Below are 26,864 nucleotides of genomic sequence, written 5' to 3'. Positions count from 1 at the left end.
TTTGTAGAATTCTCTCCCCTGGTATTATCATCATGTGTCCTGACCATTTTGGCTTTGCTATGTCAATTTCTTCTTGAAGTTTAAAAATTCTCCCACTTCTTATTTAATTTTTGTACTAGATCTCATCTTGTCTTTCGCTGTATGTTCCTTAAAAGCCCATTTTTTCTGCTTAAATCTTACTTTGATTTTATTTAGTCAGGGTCGAGGCTGCCGGAGTATAGTTTTAAAATATTTGTTTTCTTTCAAGTGGCAAAGTTTAGGCATATGGCCCTCTCTTACACTAACCCACATTTATAGTAGTTTTCTGCTGATATATTATGTTATAATTTAGTAGAATTACATTATGCTAACACACTGGCTATCACTTTCGCTCACATTTATAAAGGGATTAAAATATTATACCCTACAATAACCAATATAAAAGTAATATTGCCTGAACACGCACACAAACATTCGTGCATTTCATTGGCGCATCCTTGTTCCTTACAGTGTCTCTCACACTGGTAGGGTGTTGCAGATTGCTGTATTCTTAATTAAATTTCTCCATTCAAATGTTCTTCCTGTGACATCATGCTGCCAAAATATTTGAAATCACTGTTATTGGCTTTATATCCTACTAAGTACTTTAATGGTTTTTGGAGATGCCAAGCTACGGGAATTTAGTCTAACAGCAGTTCTTTTGTGCCACTAAATCTACTGACAACAAGCTCGATAGCTTGAGTCACTTAGGTGTGGCCAGTATCCAGTACTTTGGTGATAACGGGTTTGAATTGCACTGTTCGACAGCCCTGAAGTTGATTCCATGTTTTCCCATGTTCACATCAGGCGAATGCTTGAGCTGTACCTTAATTAAGGCCATGGCCGCTTCCTTCCCACTCCTAGCCCTTTCCTCTCCTATCATCGCCATAAGAACTATCTGTGTCAGTGCGACATAAAGCAACTTGTAAAAAAAGAAAATCTACTGACATGAGGCTGATGTATTTGAGCACCTTCAAATACCACTGGACATAGTCTTGGGGTCGGAAGGCAGCGCTACAACCATCTGAGCCACTCAGCCTGGCTATTGAAAATCTTTCACTACTCAAGAGTTTTGTTTCCTATTCTTATCACTCCTCTGGCTGTTCTGTTACCTCTCATTGTGACCGAAGTCTTGACCTTTATTTCAACTCTTCTTAACTCTTCATTCCATAAATTAACTTGTATCTCTATTTCCTCTTCTTTAACTCACCAAATTACAAAGCAATGCTGTCAGCAAATAGCAAAGATTTGACCTGCTCTCCCATCATCTTCTTATGACATCATGTAGAAATCTATCTATGATAATAATGAAGAGTAATTGGGATGATACACTTCTTGTTTGTTTCACTGGACTGCAAACTTTTACACTGTCATTCTACAAGGGCATTTGTGGATCAGTCTTCCTTTGTGATACTCTTCCACATATGTTTTCTGCAGATTCCATATTCTTCTTCCACCTTTCCGATGTCCTTAGGAAACGTTTTTTAACATGTGCATTAAACTCTTCTCTTTTCTTTTCTTTTCTTTTCCTCTAGGTTCCTCACCCTTAGCTTTCTCTGTCATATCTCAGTCACCCTTTGTATTTCTCCCACCTTTTACGTTGTTACCACAACTCTGTGATCTCCTGTAAAAGATTCCCTGAGGAGGGCTGTAACATCTACCAGCATTTTTCTGTTCCCTTTCTCAACCGGTATAATCGATCAGGGATTCGATTTTCTTATGCCAGCTATGTCTTGTTATCTTGTGACTGATTTTCTTTCAGAATCTTTTTTTTACCAATAATCAACTGATTTCTTCTACAAAAGTCTGTCAGAATATCTCCTTCCTTGTTTCTCTTCCCACATCTGAAGAATCCTCTAATCTTTTCTTCCCCTTTTCTTTCTTGAACTATTTTGGCATTCATGACTCCTATGATCACAGCTTGTTTGCCTTGTATATGGCTTTCCAGATTTTCAAGGTATTCTTCTAAATCTGTCTTTCCATTTTTTGATGTACTGTTTCACATTTTTCTTGATTTCTGTAAAGCCTCTGATAGTGTTGGCCATCCTCATGTACAGAAAACCTTAGAGCATTCATCCATCCCCCACAAATCTCAGGATTTTATATCAGACAAACTCTCAGAAACCACTGTTATAGAAATAGAGGATGGATTCCCTAAAATAATGATGCTTGTAGACACAAAAGTAAGAACCCCGTGGTACACAGGTAGCATGTCTGCCTCTTATCTGGAGGCCCAGGTTTGCTTCCTGACCAGGTCTGGGATTTTTACCTGGATATGCTGGCTGGTTTGAGGTCCATTCTGGCTATGAGACTACAGTTGAGGAGCTGTCTGATCGTGAGATAGCAGACCCAGTATAGGAAGCTAAGAATAACAACTGAAAGGATTCTTCATGCCAACCACACAACACCTCGAAATCTGGAAGCCTTAAGGACGAGCAGTGGTTGCTTGGTAGGTGATGGCCTTTCAGGGCTGTTGAACCATGGGGCTTGGTTTGATAGAAACATAGATGATACCATAACCCTTGAGATCATTGTTGTTCAAAGATTTGAAGAAACGCTCAGAAATCGATTGGCATTAACAGCTTGCCATTCTTTCTAGATTCAGGTTCCACAATTTGTTCAATGAACATATCTGAGATCATTAGGTATCTTGGAGTCAAGTGTTCAGACAAGTTGGTTTTGATGGAGAAAGAAACTTCATTAACATCTCCATGTACTAGTCAGCAGTTTCTCCTGAAGCCACAACAGAAGTTATCTGTCGTTAATCAATTTATTTTCCCTTCACCAGTTTATCACATTCAGAATCTCAACAAATTTAAATCCTCAAAATCATTTCTCGTAACTCTGGATGAGTTCAGTCAGATAAATTTTAGTTGCCAGTGGATTCCCCAGAACAATAATTTATTTACCTTGGGGAATAAAAGGGCTAGGTATCCTCAGAGCTCTGTGGAAGCCTTGATTCGTTAATCCATTACATTGAAGAAATTTAATTTCGGATCTGTATTGATAATCATGTTTTATAAATTGAAAAACTAGTATATTGTAATGGTTATAGCGACCGCCATGCCAAGTCGCTACGCGCCGAGCTCGTCACCCATTGCCCCCACCCCCTTAGACTCGAGCGCGTCAATCGCGAGCAACATTTACGTGCTGGGCGGGTCTTCTCACTTCTATCTGTGGTCGCGCCGCATGGGACGACGGAAATTACTCGACGATTAATCTGGAGTGTTCCATCTCGCGATGTTCCTGGATCCGTCCAGCATCCGGATGATTCTAGAAGAGCCAGCACAGCTATATAAGAGAGGAATGACTTGCCTGCAGTCAGTGAGAATTGGTGAGTGAAAGTTAGTTAGAGAGTGAATGAGCGGAGAGCGCAGTCATTGGTAGCCTGGACTGAGATGTCAGCCTGATCGAGTATCAGCCTGTTGGAGCCGAGGACTCGTGCCTGTTCCCCTGACGTCATGTGTGTATGTGTCCCTTGTGGCTGGCTGCTGGAGAAGAATCTTGGGTGTTCTGGAGCGGTGAAGAAGGGAACACTAGGAGACGACGTGTGAAGACCGCGAACGGGGTTCGACGGACAGTGAACAGCGGATACTATCCCGACCTGCGGGGCTGACGTGTAGGCTGTGGACCGTGACAGCGCTAACGAGTGTGAGTGGCTGAGAGAGTGTATTGTAAATAATTGATGACTGTGTGTATGTGTGTATGTATGTGTGTATGTGTGTCATTGTAGATGGAACCTAAGAGAAACTAAGAGAGTGCACGAACCGTAAGTGTACTTGTGTAACTTGTAAGCTCGGCTATCATCTGTGTATGTGTAAATCTGTAATTGTAGTCCTTAGTTACACAATGTTCGAACACGCGCGATGCTTTGCTTGCATGAATGCAGTATACAACACTGGTGCCCCAGACTGGTCGCGCAGTAGGTGTTAGTTTACCCTCATCCTGCTTGTGTCATCATCATATAGCACCGTGCCTGTGCAGCATAGAACCGCTCGTATATCTTATTTCGTTGTTTACCACTGTCTGTCTCAGAAAGAAGCAATTTCCATGTAATATCTGTATGTAATGTTCTGTCCGTATATTACAATTGGTTTGCATAGCGTATTTATGTATTTCTCGTAGTTCGTTTCTGTGAGATCTCTGATAAACTCCTGTATTTCTTGCAGTGAAATGCAGTTATTTTCTTTTCATTAGTTGCGTGAACAGTATAATAGTAGCTGGAGTGAAATTTCTGTGTGTTCATAGTATCTTGCTAGTTGCTTTACGTTGCACAGACACAGATAGGTCTTATGGTGACGATGGGATAGGAAAGGCCTAGGAGTTGGAAGGAAGTGGCCGTGGCCTTAATTAAGGTATAGCCCCAGCATTTGCCTGGTGTGAAAATGGGAAACCACGGAAAACCATCTTCAGGGCTACCGACATTGGGATTCGAACCCACTATCTACCGGATAAAAGCTCACAGTCACGAGCCCCTAACCACACGGCCAACTCGCCTGGTGTTCATAGTATCACTATAGTGAATATCTTTGCATGATTTTTTTGCAAAATTTTCAGTGTGAATAAAATTTCTTACATTAGGAGATGATAACTCTTTGAAATAAGTGACAACAACGCCTGGATGTGCAGTAACTGACTGATTGCCGTGCAGCAGAAAGATGAAAGAAACATATATCGTGTGTCGTTCATTTCCTAAAGCTTCAGACCTGCCAAACGTTCTGATACAAAAATATAAAAGAAAGGATGTCTTCTTTGTAGCTACTTCTACCTGTGTTCGCCGTATTTTACAGAAGCCAGTTATCTTCATGATTTAAGAGCAAAATTACAACATTTATCTCCCAAGAAGACCTTGAAAACAGATGCAGTACATACAGAGAACCTATCCAGTAGCATTTACAGTAGTAGCCCAGTAAGTGTGGAATTATTCCTAAGTAGTTCATCAGTTCCACAGTCTTCAGAGCGAAAAATGGAGAACAACAGATTGGAGAGGCAGTTAGCCAGAGAAACTAAGAAGAGATCTATTCAGACTCTTGAGAATGTATCTCCGAAGAAAAGAAAAACTGATCCGATTGATTATTTAGCAAGGCAGTAACACTGCGTGCTGTTTCCCGCAAATGTTTCATTTATTTACGAATGGTAATAAAGGTTTCCCTTTGCCTGGGATATCTACTCTGAAAAGATGGGTAAGTCACTCATTCTACTGCCAAAAAGGAATAATCAATGACGTACTCCTAATAGTGCAAGCTGAAGCAGAAAGTTATTCTAGTTTGGAGCACGTGTGTATGTGTGATCTGCTTTGATTAAATGAATGTTCATAGTAGAGTTTGCTATGATGAAGAGGAAGATTGCAATGTTAGTCCATTGAGAAAGCTAGGAAAAGCCAAGTAGGATTCCTAAGTTTTATGGGAAGTAAGAGGAATAAAGGTAGTAAGGGATCAGCAGTTACAAAGTTTATTATAATATTTGTAAAAATAACAATAATTGGAATAGTTTTGGAAAGGAACAATGAGTAAGTTTTAAGATTAAATACTGGGTACATATCCTTGGGCCAAATAGCCACCGGCTCTGGGCATGATATATAAATATAAATAAGACTATTGTCTTATGAAGCCTGAAAAAATTCAGAATATCTGAAATAGTTACGTTAACTTTGAAGGCTGGTTCAAGCCACACCGATATTAAAATTGAATAACATGACTAGATTAATGAACATTAAAGCTATCAAAAATTACAAGTTGACATTAAAGAGGTGTCCATGACCGTTAAATTTCTAAGATTATGAATTTGATTACAAGACTTGAATCGAAATATCACAGAACTGAATTCTCCTCCACGGAGATAATAAATTGAAAAAAGGTTGCCAAACCTTTGAACAGTAACTACATCGTCTGGCACTGCACTGCAATTCAAAAATGTTCCGATACAAACCAGCTGAATAATATAAAAGTCCTTTTCCAGAGGATAGACATGACTGGTTAAAATATTACATAAAATATTCATAGACTTGTTGCACAACTTGGTGCAGACTACAAGATCAAAGTTACAAATCTGAAGTAAAATAGAAATGCTGGCCAAGTCAGCTGCAAGAGTGGCTAAATTGCGATCCACATGTCATTCTGCGGCTCTAACATGCGAGCAAAGCCGAGGTGAGCAACCTCGAACAAGGTGTAGTGAGATCCGTGTCAGCATAAAGCCACCTTCTCTATTGCGTGTGGCCAAGTGTCTGCCTGGATGATGGTGCAGCATAAAAATTGTTGCTGAGAAGTGGCAGCGATTACGCTGAGATCCTTGAAGAGAGTGAGGGCTGTGTGATAGATCCTGATTGAAGCAGTCCTTAAGTAGCACTGCAGAAGGTTCCAGATACGACATAAAATAGTGCTGTAAGACTAACGATAGTAATTACTCAACGGTACATAAAAACCTTAACAAAAAATACAAAATAGTGGGAGGAAGGAAGTCCAGAAAGAATATTAATAACCTCCAGTTACAAAAGCAAAAACCAGAAATGTCCACTGAAAAGGTAGAAAGGATCGAAAGAATGCATTCTCGGTACCAGTTAGAAATGAAGTTGCTGGTGAAGCAAACAGCCAATGGAGAAGAGAAAGAAAAAGGCAAGGAATATTCATATAACCTGTGACATGATTGCACGTCAAAGGGAACTTATATTAAATCAATGAAAAGCTACCACAGAAAACAATAAGAACAACGTGTAACATTAATTCAGACAAGTAGGTGAGGTTACAAGTGATTAATCTCATTGTTAGACCGTGTAAAAATAGGAAAAATTACCAAGAAATCATACATTCATGAATGCATGAACCAGTCCATACAGCAACGTACAGGTAGTAATGGCTCGCAGACTGTTTTCTGTGTGGAAACAACCAATATTTATTGAGTATGACCTGCAAATGTCAGCAGTTTTGCTTCACAAGGTGATATGCTCCCCAGAAGATGCATAGAATAGTGTTGTTACCATGGTATCCGACCTAGGAGCTAAAAATCGACGTGTGTGTAATGAGCTGAATGTTATTCATGCTAACACATGTTTTCCGCATCCCCAAAATCCACAGAGAAAAGCAGGGGTCTTTGCTGATGTTCCACACCTGTACAAGCTAATGAGAAATCATTTCATAGATAACGGGCTGACTCAAATAACATCTTTGTTATGAAACAAACCATTGGAAAGTTGCTTGCATTAAACCATGATGAGATGAAGATCTGTCCAAAACTTGCGTTGCAACACATAAATATAAAGGGAAGGAAGCACCAGCGAGTATACTTCACCGTCTAGCTTTTTCTAATCATACAGTGCAAGCTATTCGCTTCCTTATGCCTGGTGAGGAACATATTGCTTCCTTCTTCCAGCTTCTAAATGACGCATTTGATATCTTCAAGGCAACAATGCCTAATGATAAGAAAATGCTCGCAAATGTGTACGGTAATGATTGTCAGGTCCTGGAAGGAATTCTAAGGCAGCTGTACACATGCTGTGAATGGATGAGAGTTGGTAAATCGAGTCATTTGCTCCCATCTCAGAAAGGTTTTATGACGACCATCCGTTCATTATTTGGACTTTTTAGTGACCTCCAATCTCTCAACACAAAGTACATTTTGACTGCTCGAGTAAACCAAGACGCTCTGGAAATTTTTTTTTTTTTTTTTTCAGATAAGAGGAATCTGACATTTCTATGAACATCCACTACCAACTGACGTGAAATTTACATTAAGATTGTTACTTCTGAATACTAACTCAGAAAATATTCCATTATCCAATAAAGCTGTGATGAATTTGGAAACTGATAATGTGATTCTGACGTCTAAACTTGTGGATTTGCTGCCAGATATATCTGAAGCATTACGCATGATTGAAGGTGAGATAGAGATTCGGGACATTGTGATAGAAAATCGTGCAGTTAATGATTCACCGCAATCTACAGCGACGCGTGATTGTTCAGCAGAGGTATTTCGGTAGCTCGCTGGCTACATCGCCTACCGTGGAAGGAAATATGACAGGTCAATGGGAAGTCCCACTGGGGAAATGCTTTCCGTTTCTTCCAGTGCAGCCCCAGTGGGGTGGATAAAATTGTTATTTTGGGGAGGTCTACTTGTTCCATCGGAAGAATGGCTAAACGAAATAAAGGAATTTCAGTTAATTTTCAGAGACTCTCACAGACATGCTGAACTGTCATGCGTACCTAATATTATACACAAACTGTGTCAAATAAGTAGCAGTAAATTCCCCGCTGTGCTACCAGAAACAGTAAAAATGTATGTTAGAACAAGAACATTCATACGCATGCCACAAATGAACATTCGGGCAAGGAGTGAAAAATCCACTGCAGCTCATCGGCGAAACGCACGACAGTGGATTTCTTCATGACATTAGACCTCACAAGTAGGACTGTGTTCTATTTAAATGTTGTTCTTGTTCTTTCTTATTCTGTAATTTTAAAAGGTTGCAACATCTATACATGTTTTCCAATATGAACTTGCTACTGCTAACTCGATATATGCGGAAGTGAGTCAGTATGTCGTACGTTAACGGTAGTTTAATTTCCAAAGCTTTTGCTGTCAACATTTAATATTACAAATATTTCCTATCTTTAAATATTTATGATTACAGATTTGAGAGTGCGTAACCTTCCTTAAACTATAGAGGAACGTGGAAATACTTATAAATTTGAAGCATTGGTCAGCGTACCATCAGGTATTCACATATTACATTTACGTCTTATTCGTAATATAAATAATGAAAACTCGCTATGCTGTACCGTCTTTCTTGTAACAGCAGCTATCTTTATGTCCGATCTGCTGTGAGTTCTGAGAAACTGTAATGTTTGATGTTGTTATGAGGTTCCTACTGATTTGCATGTCGCGCGTTCTGGGCTCAGCTACTTTGCTCCTACGGTGACGTAATTTTGTTAACAAATAGCAGCTTGTCTCGCATTGGACCCAACCTTTAGTAGAGTTTAAGAACCTTGAGTATGCGGCCGAGGTCTGTTCGAGTGTGTACATCTGTAGCAGCATTAGAATATAACGTCAGTTTACGTAAGTTGGCTTCAGTCTGTTGTGTATCGTGTGGATTATCCAGCTCTATGTCGTTTAGCGCTAGTTCGTTGTTCTAGTGAAGTTGACTATAGCAGTGAAAAGAAAAACTCTATGTGTCGCAGATAAAGTGGGCTTGATTCGGGAAGTGGAGAGAAACGAAGATGTGCCCATTAGTTGAGAGCTCTGTTATAGGCGGACTAAACATATTGGAAATGGACATTTTGAACGTAAAATCCAGCAGTGCTTAAAAGCAGACTACCGTCTTTGATTATTTAAAAATATGGGATACTGACAGTTGTGTAAATATGTACTGAATACAGGCAAAGTAGCTCAATATATTATTGTCATTGTGTAAATATGTTGCAGGTGTTATAATTTTGCAGTGTGCTGGGAATCTATGATCTTTGACTACTGTATTAGTGCTACAGAAATAGTTGTAATTACAGTATAGTGTGTAGTGTAGGTATGTCCTTATTTTATTGTTGTCATTGTGTAAATAATGAGTATTGATGCAATTTGTCAATACAGGCAAAGATTTCCAGAAAAAGTTTGCTTTCTACTGAAACCTCGATTTAAGATTAACCCCCATTTAACGTTAAAAATTCTCGATTTAAGGTTAACCCCCATTTTAGGTTAAAAATTCTGGTCCCTAGAAAAACGCTAAATAGGGGTCCTACTGTATTTGGTTAAAAATTGAAATCAAGTTTTATTATAAGAAAAAAGCATTATTGAATGCTAAATTATATGAAGCTTACTTAGAAGCACTTCTTACATTGGCCCTATTAGAATGAGATTCATTCCAATGTCATATCTTCTTTGAATTATCTAATATAATTTCTAAGAAAGAACAAACTCTGGATAAGAAATTAGGCAACTTGATAAACCTGAAAATAAGTCACCTCACCCCTCCCCCCAAAAAACTGTTTCAGCTTCTCAGACATTGAGTAATTGTGAATTTCATTCTCCAATTAAAAACCTAACTAGTGTTGACTTTAATGAGATGGAACAGAATATCCTTTGCAAAGGTCCTAAATATTACTGGTTGATCCCTTCAATGCACAATAATTTTGTTACCACTAGAGCAGAATTAGCATGTAACAACATCCCTTTGGATAAACAGGAAAAGGTTAGGTATGAAATTTGTTAAAAATTGAATAAATTACACAATAAACAAATAAAAGAAACTTTTTCACTGCGCTCAAAAAACACCTAAACAGTAATATTTACTAAGGCTGACAAAGGAAACACTATGGTTATCCTAACAAAAACGAAACATATCTTGAATAATACTCCTTTTCTTATTACTGAACAAGAAATCAACAGTTTAACTACTATGAACTCAAGGCTTCTCTCAGCTAGGGCTATACCTAAAATTCATAAAAATGATGTCCCTATTAAACTAATAATAAACTTTAAAAACAGTCCAACCTGTAAAATATCACAGTCTATTCAAAACACTTTAAAGAAACACTACAATTTCTTAGCCAACACGTCAATTTAAAATTCAGTAGAATTCTGTAATATCACCAAACAATTAGAATTAAAACCCAATTGTATCATTCACTCATTTGATATAAGAAGCATGTATGCAAATATATGTATTAAAAACACCATTGATCTAATTAAAGATAACTTGATTAAATTCAGCACTCTCAGTACCTTGAAAATTGAAGAATTCCTAACAATCTTAAGTATTGTCCTGGAGAATATTTTTTTTTATTTTCAATGACCACATATATCAACAAGGTGTACTTCCTATGGGTTCACCAGCATTGGGTATCCTTGTGATATTTATGTAGACTACTTAGGAAAAGAAAAGGGTTATTAATAAATATGAAGGTATTTGTCACTGGTTCAGATTTGTGGATGGTATATTCGCAATCATTGATCAACAGTAAACAGATGAAAAAACATTTTAGATTTTCTAATCTCTATAGACATATACATTAAATTCACAATAGAATTTGAATTTGACAAATCTTTGAATTGTATAGACCATAAAATCACCAAGAATCACAACCGTCTTACTTATGACATCTATAGAAAATCCACTCATACAATTAATGTAATAAAACAGGACTCTTTTCACCTGAATTCTCATAAGAAAACTTCTTTTTACAGTTTGATACTTAGAGCCTTGAATATTCTGCTCTCCAAGTATAATTGTAAGAAAGATTAATATCATCCATGAAGTATCTCCAAAAATGCCTACAGGTATAACAAAACGTATGTGAATAAAATCATCACGAAGGTGAAAAGTAAACCTGCCAACCCCTTAAAGAAAGGTAGTGTCAACAGTAAAAAAAAGTACATTACATTCACATATAAAAGTAAAAAAAAAATTCTAGTCGCTAATATTTTCTAGAAACATAACTTTCAGGTTTCTTTTAAGATTGATAATACCAATGTTAGCTTACTCTACATTAATAGTAATAATAATAATAATAATAATAATAATAATAATAATAATAATAATAATAATAATAATAATAATCTTTCTTTTTTTTCTACCGCTTATCCCACACCTGTGGGGTCGCGGGTTCGAACTGTGTCGCACATGTGGATTTGGCCTTGTTTTACGGCCGGATGCCCTTCCTGACGCCAACCCTATATGAAGGGATGTAATCACTATTGCGTGTTGCTGTGGTGGTTGGTAGTGTAGTGTGTTGTGTGAATTTGAAGAGGAAAGTGTTGGGACAAACACAAACACCCAGTCCCCGGGCTAGAAGAATTAATCAGAGACGATTAAAATCCCCGACCCGGCTGGGAATCGAACCCGGGACCCTCTGAACCGAAGGCCAGTACGCTGACCGTTCAGCCAACGAGTCGGACAATAATAATAATAATAATAATAATAATAATAATAATAATAATAATAATAATAAAAAATTTCTAAATTCGCGGGTCTATAGAATGAAATGCCAGGCAAGTTACAAGGGTCAGACAGGCCAAAATTTTAATATCTGCTATGGAGAACTTGTCAATGCAAAAAGATACAATACATTTTCGGCCATGAGTGAACACATGGAAGATTTCAATCACTCCTATACTTCCACTGAAAACGACTTGAACGCAATGAAAATCTACAGAAGGGCAAATTACTCAATAGCTGGGAAGATATCCACATTCACTTGGACCAGTGATTTAATGCAGCCTTCAACCTCAATGAAATTGTGGAGAAAGTCAATGTCTCATATGGTAAAATCATAAAATTTTATAATAAGTTCAATTTATTGCCATTGTATTATACGCCGGTCTCATATACGCATTCCACTGCTCACTCTGTTTACATTCCCCATCCCCTCCCACGCTCCTCTCTGTCGTTAACATTGCTCACAGTCATACAAGGATGAACGTGTTACTGACTTAAGTGTCAACTTCAGCGAGTGTACAGGCACGATGTGACGTAAACACAGAGCTCTTGTGAGTGAGTCTTATATCTGTTTTCTATATTTTCATCTACATTGATATTAATTTCCTAAATCATGCTTCCCTTGTTTTAACACTCATCTTAGTAATGTTTCGTCTTCCTTCTAGGTTTTATACCGCACAATATGACCGAGTGGCAGTTGATTTCCACCCAATATTCTCACTGGCATCAAATCAATTTGATCTACATTTGTGAATCCAATACATTTTAGAAGTTTTTATATAAGGTGGAACAACAATTTTACTGAATCAACTGTCATTATTTTTGCATGAAACAAATTTTAAGGACAGAAGAAATTTTTAATTACATCATCGTCATTTTACGGAAAACTGTCCTAACTTCATCACATTACATCTAGCGGCTTCTTCATCTGATGATGATTCAACATGTACTTTTTAATTAATAAATGCCGTGTATCATATGCGCGTTAATTTTATTCATGTTTTGTAACTTTTAGTGTATTAATTTTAAGTTAATTCTAGACCGCTGAAGATGGCCTAATGCGGCCAAAACATGTCCTCTTATTTTAATAAGATGCTTTAATATGATAAGATAAGATGCTTTTACAACTTTGAATTGTAAATAAACTTATAGTATTGACCTGGTGGAACCAATATACTAGATTCTCAATTTATATAATCCATTACATGTCTAATTTTAAAAATGTCTCAGAATGAGGACATGATTTCAGCCAGGGATTTAGGTGCAGATGAATTAACATGTTTGGAAGAGTTAGGCATTTAAGGCAGAGATTTGTTGGTGACCAAAAATATTTACTAACATGCAGGGAATTTGAGAAAACAAGAATTTAAGATTTGGTATCAACTTCATATGCATGAAAAAGGTTTTATGGTATATAAAGACTGCCCGTTGGCCATCAGAATGTTATCTTATAAAGAAGGAATCAGCAGCTCTAAATGGAAGGATGCTATCAAATTTCAAGGTAATGTCATTCCTGCAAGGGCAGTCCATGTTTGTAGCCAGGATAGAGACTGAAACACTAGCATACTCTATATTTTCTCTACCAAGCATGTTGCACAGTTTGAGTCTTGCATTCCATAGACAGTGGGTTCTAACTCAACTGTCAGCAACCATAAAGCTAGTTTTCTGTGATTCCCATTTTCACACCTGGTAAATGCTAGGGCTGTACCTTAATCAAGGCCATGGTTGATTCCTTCCCACTCCAACACTTTTCTGTCTGTCCCATCTGTGTAAGTGCGACGTAAAGCGAATTGTAGAAAATAAAATAATTCTAGGCTCTTGTCCATATGGAGAACTACAGCATGCCATTCAGTTAGTGGCTGCACTTGCTGCAAAGAATTCTGAAATCTTTGAATAAATTCACTGCATGGCTGCCAACATGAGTAAAAAGAGTTGGTATTCTTGCAGTTGACGAAAACAATAATAAATCCTTCTTTGACCCAAATATGCATTTTGAATTTTGGCTCATAATAGCCTGAGCTCATCAACCAAGTGAACATACAGTTGAACACTGTAGGAGGACATTAGTGTTATCAAACTGATTAGCAGCCATGGAACAATCTCAGAATCATTCTAAAATTTTGTAGAATATTTCCCACCAGCAAGCAGTTAGACAGTGAGGTGACCCTTCTTGCTTTGAAGGAATCAATGCATATCTTGTGAATCTAACTCTATGGTCTATGTGTAAAGGAATTATTTTTAATATGGACAGTTATACATTTAGAGACAACCATATTCTGATATTTGGTGTTCTTTTCACCTTCATTATTACTAATGTTTATTATGGCATTTTTGTAATATGTAGTTATTTTTGTCTGTAGTATCCCTTGTCCTGCAGCAATCTGCAATGGCAGAACAAAGAAATTAGTAGAATAAAATAGGTTTGTGGGCCATGAAATTCTGTTTGTAGTGTCAGATTTTTCTATGTAGCTTTAAAATAGAATAATCTGCATATTTATTCAGTGCTTCAGCTAGGTCATTCTACTTCATAAATAACTAGCTGCTCTCACCTGCCCAACTACTACATATAGAACTACCGTAGACTTTACAACAGAATATTAATTATTATAAAATTTAGTATACTTTAAATGATCGTACACTAAGGTTTTGTTGCAAACTCTTCCCTTGTGAGTTAAATTGAGTCTTAAGTTTATTCAGTGGCAATGGTGAGATTACAAAGACATCAGTGATTTTGCCTAGGTACCTTCGAACCATGATTTCGTTTGCGGCATTTGATGTGTAAGCCTCTAGTGTTTTCGTGCATTTTCCTGAGTATTAATTTCCAAATATTCTGTTTAGCTTACGTTTCCTTTAACTCTCCTTTCTATTTACAAAATGCATGATAATTAATTACATTCCAGATATTTTACAATTACCTGAACGGTCATGATTCACTTCTGAGGAAACCAGTCATAAAGTTTCCCAGTAATTTGTCTCTTTCATAAAGAGATGTCTTACTGGGCGAGTTGGCCATGCAGTTAGGAGCGCGCATCTGTGAGCTCGCATCCGGGAGATAGTGGATTCAAACACCACTGTCGGCAGCCCTGAAGATAGTTTTCTGCGGTTTCCCATTTTTACACCACGCAAATGCTGGGGCTGTACCTTAATTAAGGCCACGGCCGCTTCCTTCCCATACCTAGGCCTTTCCTGTCCCATCATCACCATAAGACTGATCTGTGTCGGTGCGACGTAAAGCAACTAGCAAAAAAAAAAGGGATGTCATCAATATAAACAATACATAAGAAGTCATGTCATTGTCACTTCAGTGAAAATTATATCAAATTGTAGGTTATTCTGCTAAAGTTTTATGATAGTTTTTATTATATTAAGAAAGTCCTTTAGAATTTGAATTGAAGTGTTGTGAATTTCAGACATCAATATTAATAAAGACTTCATGGAGTGAAATAACAGTCCATTGAATGACCATTTATTATACTGAACTAAAATATAGTAGGGAAGCCATCAATCTCAAGAGCTTAGTCGGAATGAGGTACATGTCTGCTTGACGATCAGTATCCTCCTTGGGAATACAAGTAATGGAAAAGGAAGAAGCAAGTGGCAGGTCAAGTCATGTAATAAATAGGAAGATAGAAACACAGAATAAACAAGGCAGGAATAGGGAAAGGAAGACAAGGGATGGCATCGTGTGGGAATGTGGTGGTTATCCTTGTTCTTTCAAGTTCCTCCTTTTCAATGATTCCCTCATCCAGTGCAGTACCATCCTCTCATTATGTTTGTACTATTATGTACTGCTTTTAAAGTTATTCTCTCTCCCATTAATTATGACTTGATTTGACACTTTTTTTCTGTTTCTTATATTTTTACATTGGAAGATAAATTAATTATATTTCTGTAGTGCAGATGTCACCTGTTTCATTCTTATTTAAATGTTGTATATTTGTTACTTGCTTACTGCACATTTCTTAGTTTGCTTGCCTTCTTACTTACAGTCTTCTGCAGACATAAAGGATGAAATATTCATAAGACATACAGTCCCACATCTCCAAGAAGAAAACAAGTAAGTACAGTTTAGGTTAAGCAGATTTTATGCCTGCAATATTACGTAATATGGAGTGTGTTGTTTTGCTGTGTGGTGGGTGCTTCATCACTGTGAAGTAGGCAATTACTATCAAAGGGTAGAGAAGGGTCCACCTGTTCAATACCATTAGTTTGTATATTGGCTAATGAAACTGGGACTAGTTTTGACCCCATGTATATGGGGTCATCTTCAACCACGCTTCAACTGGAAGTCATATGCTTATATATAACCAATAATAAACTAAACAATCTGGTATGTCATACTTTACAATCATAATTTCAAACATTGATGAAGTCGAACAATACATCCAAACTTGAAACTAAATTATCAAATTATTAAATTATTAAATTTTTTACAAGGTTGTGTTTAAACTCTTAATTTCTTTAGAAATCTAGTGGTGTTAATTGAGTTTAATGTTAAATCAGTCACTACTGATGTGCATTTAGGGCAGTCATCCAGGTGGCAGATTCCCAGTCTGTTGATTTCGTAGCCTTTTCTTAAATGATTGCAAACAAATTGGAAATTTATTGAACATTTCCCTTGGTAAGTTATTCCAATCCCTAAATCCCCTACCTATAAATTAATATTTGCCCCAATTTTTCCCCTTGAATTCCAAAAGACTAGCTCTTGAAAGAAACCTGCGGCTGCAAACATCTCTAAGTGCATGCAAGACAGGCACAAATGTTTACAGCACTGCTTTCTTTTTTCATTTGCCTCTATTTCTTTTCGTGTCCATTTCGTTATTTTAAAATATACATATCTGAAGAAAATGTTGTCCAGTCTGAGCCTGACTTAGTACATTCCCCAATTTGTTTCACTATCAATCATTGGATAGGAGTGGGTACTTTGAAAGTGAAGCCAAGCATTTTTGATTCTTTGCAAACATCGTGTGTATGGTATGAAAGACATTGGTGATACGGTGTGCAAACTGTCTATTTACAAGTTATGCCATTTGGAGCAGAGCATACATGAATGACCAAGCTAGTTAAGTGGTTTGAATCATTCTTACATTACACTAAACAATATAATAATAATGTTTAGGCTCAGGTTATGGGGAATTAACTGGAAAGTGAAACCAAAAATTTACAACAAATGTGTTTAATTTAATTTCAGTAGGAAGATCTACTTCTAATTATTGTACAAATAAAAAGAATCTTATAGTTTTACAGACCTATATAGGAAATATATTTATAAAATTTTATTCATGAGAAAGTAAAGAAGTGTGCATTTTTACTTCAGTTTTACTAATCTGTAAAGTCTAGTTATTTGTAGTAATATTTTTTTAAATATTAATATATTAGAAACCAAGCAAAGTATGATATTTCATGCATTACATCATCATGCCATTACCATGCAATGTACACCATATTCTCCCATTTTGTACATCCTTCTACAGGTGTTTCGTGCATCACAAAATTAATTGTTTCCATTGTGTGTGTTGTCATAATACAGATTGGTTGTATGCAACTGTCTGTGCTAACTTACAATATGTTAACCTTTCCCTTTTTACACAACAACTACATCCTATATTTACTCTGATCTTTCATATTCATGCCTTGGTCAATCCCTACAATTCCCTAAAAATTTAATTAAACAAGTCCTGTGTGTCTTATCATTTTCTCTCTCCTTCTGGGCATATTCTGAAATCATTTTCCTCTCATTGATATGATTCAGTATCTCTTCATTTATGATTTGATCCACTCATCTCACCTTCGGCATTCTTTTGTAACACCACATTTCAGAAGCTTCTATTCTCTTTCTTTCAGAGCTAGCTATTTTCCATGTTTTACTGCCAAACATTGCCACACTCCAGATGAAAGTCTCCAGAAATATATTTCTAATTTGTTTATCACTGTTTGAAGGCCTTGGTTGCTTGTGTTAGTCTGTATTTGCTATCCTCTTTACTTCTGCCCTCATCCCAAGTAACAATATTTATTTAGTTCCTTTCCTAATCTAATATTCATCACCTGGCTTTGTTCCACTGCACTCTTTTTTTTTTTTTTTCATCTTGTACTCATTCAAGACTTTGTCAATACCATTCAGCAATTTCTCCAGATGTTCTGCAGACTCAGATAAAATAACTATTTCATCAGCAAACATCAGAGTTATGGTTTTCTTCCCGTGAATTGTGATTGTTTTTCCAAATTCATCTTTGCATTCCTTTATTGCCTGTTCTATGTGAACATTGAGAAGGGGAAGAAACAGCCTACTCCTTTCTGAATTGCTCCTCCATTTTCATAAACTTTGATTCTAAGCAGTGCGAACTGACTTTGTACAGACTTTAGGCAATCGTCCTTTCTCGGTATCTCATCTTCATCACCATCAGAATCTCAAATAGCTAGGTTCAGGTAACATCATCAAATTTCTTTTCTAGATCTAGAAATGCAGTGTATGTGGGCTTGTCCTTTTAATTTTGATCCTCTAAGATCAGACATAAAGTCAGTATTGCTTCAGGTATTCCTACATTTCGTATGAAACCAAACTGTATTTCTTCGAACTCAGCTTCAACTTGTGTTTCTATTTTTCTGTAAATACTATGCATTAAAATTTAGCAAGCATGAGTACTAAACTAGGGTTCAGTGGTTTATATACTTGTCAGGACCTGCTTTCAATGGAATATGTATAACATTCTTTTTAATATCAGATGGCACTCCTCTATCATACATCTTACATATTAGAAGTGGTTTTCCCTCTGAGCAAAAAATTTTTATACACCTAGTTTTCTCTTCTTTATGCAGCATCTACCTCTCCTAGAACCATACAACCTCCAACATCTTTGCACTTCTCTTTCAGTCATTCTTTCTTAGCTGTCTTGCACTTTCTATGTACTTCATTCTTTAGTCAGCTCTGTTCTTTTTTTGCCTTCCTAACTTTTTGCTTTCTTGTACTTATACCATGCATCAATCAGGTCTAGTGTCTCCAGAGTTATCCATTGATTTTTTTACTTGATTTTGCCTTTCTACCCAACTTTCTTTGTTAAGGCCATGGCCGCTTTCTTTCCACACTTAGCCCTTTACTGTCCCATTATCAAGATAAGACCTGTCTGTCTCAGTGTATTATAAAACAAATTGTAAAGAAAAAGCAGCGCTACTCATCTCTGCTCCAACTCGTCCATCTCCTTGAATTCCTTCCTCTCTTCAGTTTTCTTCAGATTCGGATGGCATTTCATGACCGCCAAGTTGTGACAAGAGTGCATGTCTGTTCCTGGGAAGGTCATTCAATGACACACCTGGTTTCTGAATCTCTGCCTAATCATAATGAAGCCTGTTTGATACCTTCCAGTGTCTCCAGGTCTTTTCCACATATACAGCCATTGTTTGTGGGTTTTGAGCCGAGTATTAGCAAGGACTAAATTATGATTGGTGCAGAATTTCCTCTTTCATTCCTTAGTTCCAGTCCAAATTTTCCTACTAAATTACCTTATAATCCTTGGCCTTCCAATTTATTCCAGTCTCCCATCACTGGTAGATTCTCATCTTTTATATACACTCATGTTCATAAAAACCAGAACACCTTGAAAGACTAGAGATAGGAAGTTCATATTCGCAGATCATGTGCATTAGTATGTTCTGAAAAAAATTATTAGCATTTGAACCATGTCAGCCCTGAGGTTCAAGGTCCACATTCATACCTCAGCGCACCACCACCTACTGGTAAAATGCCACGAATCTACTATGCTGACATAGCAGGGAGATAGGTGATACTCCTATATGGCACGTCCCACCTGGCAGATAAGGGGTTTTAACCGGTTTGCCTCCGGACTTGAGGGAAATAAAATAGCTCTCGCAGACGAAACACACAAACACCTATGGGGGGGAGGGCATAGACGAAGAATACACCCACAGTATCCCCTGCTTGTTGTAAGACGCAACTAAAAGGGGCGATCAATGGATGATTGTATTACAAACATGAAACTGGTTGTGATTAGTATCACCACGCGGGCAACACCATGGGTCGCTTTTACTTGTACGTAGTACCACTATGTTAGGTACCAAATAGGTTTGTGATTAGTAGCACGCATAAGCACTGTGCGGTCAGCACCCCACTGTCGGCTTTTACAGTACCTGTGATTAGTATCACTATATGAGTGACACCATGGTTCTGGTTTGCCTATGATTTGTACCCACTATATGAGGAACACAACGGGATAGTACGAGTCCCTGTGGTTAGTACACTTATGTGATGAACACCATACATTTACGTTGCCTGTAAATGGTGCTGTAATGTGTGAAACACCATAGATCTGTATTACATGTGCAAATTTTAATACCTGTGAGTAGTGCCATAATGTGTGGAATACCGCGAGTGTACGCTGCACCATGACAAACACCAAGGTTGTACTTTCCTAGCTAGAAGTACAATTATGAGGGGTCTATGAATTGGACATAGGACCTCTTTAGACTGCAGTATTGTGCTTTAGAAGCAGGCCCTTCATCAGTAATACTAGTGTTTTACATCAGTTTCTGTGAATGTGACGCACTGAGGGTCAGATCCACGGATTGTTTTAAATTCATATCCATCGATTCATTCTTCATCCTCACGTTTTGAATTCTGGTCAGTGGAGGATTTTGGACTTTTAATTTGTCATTACATTCCATCACATTTCATAACCTAGATGTTAGGCACATTTAAACAACAAGCATCATCATCATCATCATCAACTGGTAAAATGTGCCTGCATGTCTCGTTGTCGCTATAAACCAAAGGTAATGGATTGGTCTGACTTAAGCAGGCATGCAGGAGCCTCACAGACGTATGTGAGAACCGTACTATCAGAAGAGTGAGTTCGAAAGAGGGCGCATTATTGGTATAAGAGAACGTGGTGAATCAGTCCGTGAAATTGCTGCTCGTGTGGGACAAAGTGTGTCGGTAATAATAATTCCGTGTGGCTATTACTAGCCGAGTGCAGCCCTTGTAAGGCAGACCCTCCGACAAGGGTGGGCGGCATCTGCCATGGGTAGGTAACTGCGTGTTATGTGGTGGAGGATAGTGTTATGTGTGGTGTGTGAATTGCAGAGATGTTGGGGACAGCACAGACACCTTAGCCCCTGGGCCATTGGAATTAACCAATCATGGTTAAAATCCCCGATCCGGCTGGGAATCGAACCCGGGACCCTCTGAACCGAAGGCCAGTACGCTGACCATTCAGCCAACGAGTCGGACAGTGTGTCGGTAGTGCAATGGTTGTGTACAGAATGGTTCACAGTAGGCCATAGATTACGACAAGATGGGTCTGGTCGCACCACCCAGACCACCCTCTGAGAAGAGTGACATCTCTTCCGAATGGCATTGCAGGACAGATCTGCATCTTCCTCAACTCTGGTGCAACAGTATAACACATCGTACACTATCAGAGTGACAGTCCATCACCATTTATAACGGTCTGGTTTGCCGGCGTGTCATCCTCTCCTCCGCCTACCTTTGACTAACGTGCATATACATGCTAGACTGCAATGGTGTATGGAACGATGTCACTGGGGACAGGAATGGCAGCAGATAGTGTTTTCGGATGAATCCAGATTCTGCTTGTTTAAAAATGATGGCTGCATTTTAGTTCGCCACAGACAGGGGGAGAGGCATCACATTGACTGCATTCGCACATGGCATACAGCACAAACACTAGGCCTTATGGTGTGCAGTGCTATTGGGTGCAACCACAAATCACAGTTGGTGCGTGTCCAGGGTACTGTGATCAGTTTGACCTATGTGAATGACATCCTGCGACCTGTAGCCATATCCTTTCTGCACGACACCCTAGACACCTTATTTCAGCTGGACAATGCACGACCGCATGTTGCTGCACAAACACGTGACTTCTTGTTGTCACAGGATGTCAGACTGTTGCCCTGGTCTGTCCGATCACCAGACTTGTCACCAATCGAAAATGTCTGGTATATGGTGAAACGACGGGTGCAGCGCTGTGAAACAATCCCAACCATCAAAGATGAACTGTGGAACCGGGTGAATGCTGCATGGATGGTTATACCCCAGTACGCCATTCGCGCCTTATGTGTGTCGATGCCATCATGCATGGAACAAGTTATGAATGCCCATGGAAGACCCAGTGCCTAGTAGGCAATGGGACACATGCTGAACCTTGGTGACTGAAATGCTAATCGTCTCTGCAGAACATACTAATGAACGTGTCCTGTGAATATGAACTTCCTATCTTTGGTCTTTCAAGGTGTTCTTTTATGAACATGAGTGTATATTCTATTAGATATCCTTTCTCTACTTCAGTTTCTTCTTCATCGTCTTAGCTAGTAGGCATTTAAACCTGGACCTCATGGTGGGCATTGGCTTGGTGTCTGACTTTAGAACAATAATCCATTTGCTATGCTGTTCATAGTAACTTACCCACCACCCTATTTCCTTATTTATTATTTACCCTTAACTATGGATGTACAGTTTCAGTGATATCAATATGGACATGCAGTCACAAAGACTGCATCAAAATTAATGTGTCTGTGGAAGAGACGGTTAATGAGAGAAATTGCTAGCTGTTTTCATTTGAATAACTGTACTTTATTCAAGCCAAAGTGTAAAGTGTTAAATTCATATATTTTACCAATGTATTTTAGACATTCCTTTGTGATATACACCAGGAAGTTATCTATTGCTGATGATGCTCACTAAGATTGAGCGAAACATGTCCATTTTGTGGTTTAATGGTTTCATCCTAAACATAAGGATTTTGTGTATTGGAAAGGTGCTTCTTCAAATATATTATAAATATAATAATTCATTACTCTGAACTCCAATACGGTTGAAAAATGAGATTTATAACTTGTAACTTCCCTTGCAGTGTCGCCAAATATTTCTTATTGAATTTACTAGTAAGTTCTTGAAAGAATTTGGCTATATATGATCAGGATAAACTTGAAAGTGAAAATGGCATTAGAATTGTCTCATGCATCACAGAAGAAAGAAACATACTTAAAATCTTTTTACATGAGATGGATAGAAATATTTGTTTTAATAATAATTTAATATAATGCACAAAATTATGCCCTAAAATAACCTCCATGACATTTTGATATTCACAGTAAAAGTGGATTAATTTAATCAACAAAACTAAAAGTAATATTTCTGAGACCCGTGCATAACAAGGATTTTTTTGTATTGTTTTGGTTTTTGTATGTTATTGCAGGCTGGATATTTCTTCGTTGCGAATATTTGACAAGTGGATTAAAGGTGACTGGAAATAACTACCTTGCAGCAACTGGAATGTGTATGAATGCCCCATTTCCCATTCATCACTTGGGGAATTGCCCTTACATGTGGAGGCATTTTTGATTTGATTCAGGCTATTGCCTTTCAATTATAACATTCTGTTGTATTCTGACAAAGGAATAGGAACTCTCTTGGGCTGTTAAAGCTGAGATTTAATTAATTTTGTCAGCTGCATATCACAAGAGATCTTTTACTTACTAATATCATATAACATGGAGTTCCAAATGAAATATACAGTGTTAACTGACCTTTTACATCAGCTATAGTCCTCCGTAGTCTCTATCCAGTTGGTATCTGCTCCTACTTCATCCACATCATTCTCAAGTCAGTTGCATCTGACTTCAGGTCTCAGCTTATGGGTTTGATCCTGATGTAGTAGATTTTAGATAGGTAGTACAAAATGTTACCACTCCAAGTGGCTAAATATATCTGGGGAAATACCCAGTACAAACCCTAAAATTTTAAGGGGAGGCGTTAGCCCAATTGGGTGAAAAAAATCAAAAAACAAAATTTGTGTGCTATGTGTCCATTATAACCTCGTCTCCAAAGCAAAATTTTACGTCTAACGACCCTCCTAGTTGTTTAAATAGATGTTTACTAGGCATGCTGCATTAGGTGCCACACCCCCTTTTCCTTTCGCTCCTCAGTTATCTTATATAATTAAGAAATGCTTCATGTTTTCGAGTTGAGACATTTTATTTTCGGTGTAATACACGTTGGCTGATCTGTAAGTTATCTAGTACACATGCGGACATCGCTATTTTTTGTTCCTTGGTTTAAGTGTGACAATTTTTTGGGCGGTATCGTTGTTTCACATTCTTATTTATTCATATCGTGTGTTTCGTGTTTACTTCAAGTGACAAAAGCAAAGGATATTTTCAAGAAGAGGAAAGGTGTTGCAGGGAAAATAAAAGTTGTCTTGTGCAATAATAGAGGTCAACTTGAAAATGTGATGTTAGAGCAAACACCTGATCATGCCATTAGAAATACAACTCCCAAATCCATTGGAAGTGCTTATAGACGTAAACTATTATAATTTGAGAACTCGTATGAAGATGAAGATGATTCATATGATGTACATATTGTTGTATCATTGGATTTGTTGAATAATGCAATCAGCTCTTACTGATCCAAATTTGCTGAAAAAATGTTTACACGGCAAGACGTAAAACCCCAACGAGTCTTTCAACAATGTTGTGTGGACTCGAATCCCTAAAAATGTGTTTGTTGGCTTTAAAAATCTGTGCATTGGTGTATCTGTTGCTGTATTCACCTTTAATTATGGTAGTTTTGGAAGGATATGTGTTTTGAAACATTTAAACATTGAACCCAGTAAAAACACTGTGAGAGCACTTAAAGAAATTCATAGTTTTAGACTTAAAAGAGCTGATAAGGATATCAAAGACTTTACTAAGGAAGCTAGGAAGCACAAGAGGCAATTTATAAAGACTGGGGATGAGGATGATGATGATGACAACCCGGAGTATGCTCCAGGGATGCACTGATATATGTTGAAACTTTAAATACATTTTTCTGAAAACTATTTTTTTTTTGTATAAATGACCCATTTTTTTAGAAACTTCTCATCACAGAAAAATGAATTTTTGCTAATACATAGTGATACTAATGATAAATCTACTGAGTTACTCCTAACTCCCATCTTGCAGTTGTAGGGATTTTACAGATACATTTTTGATGAAAAATGTACTAAAATTGCATATTAGAGAAAAATATCCCTTAAAATTTCATATTCAGTAATTACTTCTTGAAACAAACTCAGTGTACATACAAGGTATCACCATAACAGCATACCAAATTTGATATTTGTGGGGCTAATGATTCCAGAGAAAATGGGTCACAAAGTATGGCAATTTAACATTGTTAGTATAGGGGCTTCAACACCTCCCCTTAAATAACTCAGTCATAGTATCCATCTGACAGAATTCTGCTTTAATATCTAGACATCAGCACAATCTGTATTTTGATATTGATGAGCAGGTACCCAGAAGGCCTCACTCAGTAGCTGAGGCAGTACAACAATTATTAATATTATGATTCTATGATTCTAGATCTGTTTTACAAATTGTTCTAGGTCTTCCTGGAATCTTTTGCTGTTGACCATTCTTGCAGCATGACCACACAGTGAATCAATCTACCTCCTGTGCTCCTTTCATGTCTTTCTGCATCTTATCAATTGCTGTTTTCTATCAAACCCCACTTTCTTCCAATGCTCTCACTATCTTATCATATCTTATGATATGCATGTTTTTTTGGTCTTTTTTTTTTTTTTTTTTGTGGCTGTTCTTATGTCAGAGCTGTATTTGCAGTGGTTCATATGCTGGCCTTGTAGATCTTTATCTTGGCGTTCTTCATAGAGATTTCTTTTTAAATGTTTCAAATGATAACTGGCCTGGATTCTCTCCAGTATATTTTATATTTGCGCTAAAATTTTGCATTATATTGAGATGTAATTCATTACCTTTAGATAATGAAGTTCCCATGTACACCAATTCCTTTATTTTTAGTTTATTTTTGAATCTCTGGGATTCACTTCCTGAAACTCCTGCACTGATTCACATAGTGTTATATTGCCTCATCTTTATATTTTTTTTATAGGGCCTCCCCCTGTCACCTCTTTAAAAACACAACTCACTGCATTTCGGTGTCTTTGGAGAGTGTGGTTTGAATGTGAAGTGTTTACTGTCCTCTGACATTTAACGCGAGCACCTTCAACTCTTTCACATTTTCCATTTTCACAGCAGTTCCTCAATATAGGAGCTGATTTCACACCATCTGGTAATCACAGGCAACTCAGGAAAAATATCACTCACTCACATGTCAAGAAACACCCAACAGATGTGACTGAAATACCAGTAATTAAAATCAGTTAACTAAATAATACTTAACTAATTAAAATAACAAATCTCAGTTTAGTCAGATGTTCCAGGCCGAAGTCCAGTAATGTAAAGATGCTGGATCTTGAAACTAAACAACCAGGCGAGTTGGTCCTGTGGTTAGGGGCGCGAGGCTGAGAGCTTGCATCCGGGAGATAGTGAGTTCGAACCCCATTGTTGGCAGCCCTGAAAATGGTTTTCTGTGGTTTCCCATTTTCACACCAGGCAAATGCTGGGGCTGTACCTTAATTAAGGCCATGGCCGCTTCCTTCCCTCTCCTAGGCCTTTCCTATCCCTTCATCGCCATAAGACCTATCTGTGTCGGAGCGAGGTCAAACAAGTAGCAAAAAATATAATTAATTGAGTAAAAGGAGTATTTTCCAAAACATATCTTACGAAATCAATTCTAATCCAGCCTAGACATTCAGTTGAGAATTAATTGAAAAGCAAATGGTGCTTTACATGAAATATTGATAAATTCAATCCACAAGGGAAGTAAAACCAACATGTGTCTATTCCACCAAAACCAAAAACAGAATTCCCCTCAAAATGGAAAAACATGGTATCATTAATATGTGTAACTAAACTTGCCAGTTAACAAATAATGATAACAGTAAGCCAATAGCATATCAATTATTACATTTTCAGAACAAGGTCAATGAGAAAATATGTTCCACTTAATTATTGCATACTTTTTAAAATTATTTAAAATTTTATTATG

At 37.5% G+C, this 26,864-nt stretch overlaps 1 protein-coding gene across 4 annotated transcripts in view; it reads left to right on the top strand.

The window, feature by feature from the left end:
* Positions 1-26,864, top strand: part of LOC136865928 (zinc finger protein 25) — a 260,844-nt gene that overhangs the window by 211,704 nt on the left and 22,276 nt on the right. For all 4 annotated transcript variants that reach the window (XM_068226562.1, XM_067142477.2, XM_068226564.1 and 1 more), the window contains one exon: positions 15,928-15,995. In XM_068226562.1, the coding sequence (XP_068082663.1) occupies positions 15,928-15,995 (68 nt within the window). The remainder of the gene's footprint in view (positions 1-15,927; positions 15,996-26,864) is intronic.

This window comes from Anabrus simplex, chromosome 3, assembly GCF_040414725.1.
Source record: "Anabrus simplex isolate iqAnaSimp1 chromosome 3, ASM4041472v1, whole genome shotgun sequence".
Classification (NCBI taxonomy): domain Eukaryota; kingdom Metazoa; phylum Arthropoda; class Insecta; order Orthoptera; family Tettigoniidae; genus Anabrus; species Anabrus simplex.
This window is presented reverse-complemented; position numbering and strand designations above follow the sequence as displayed.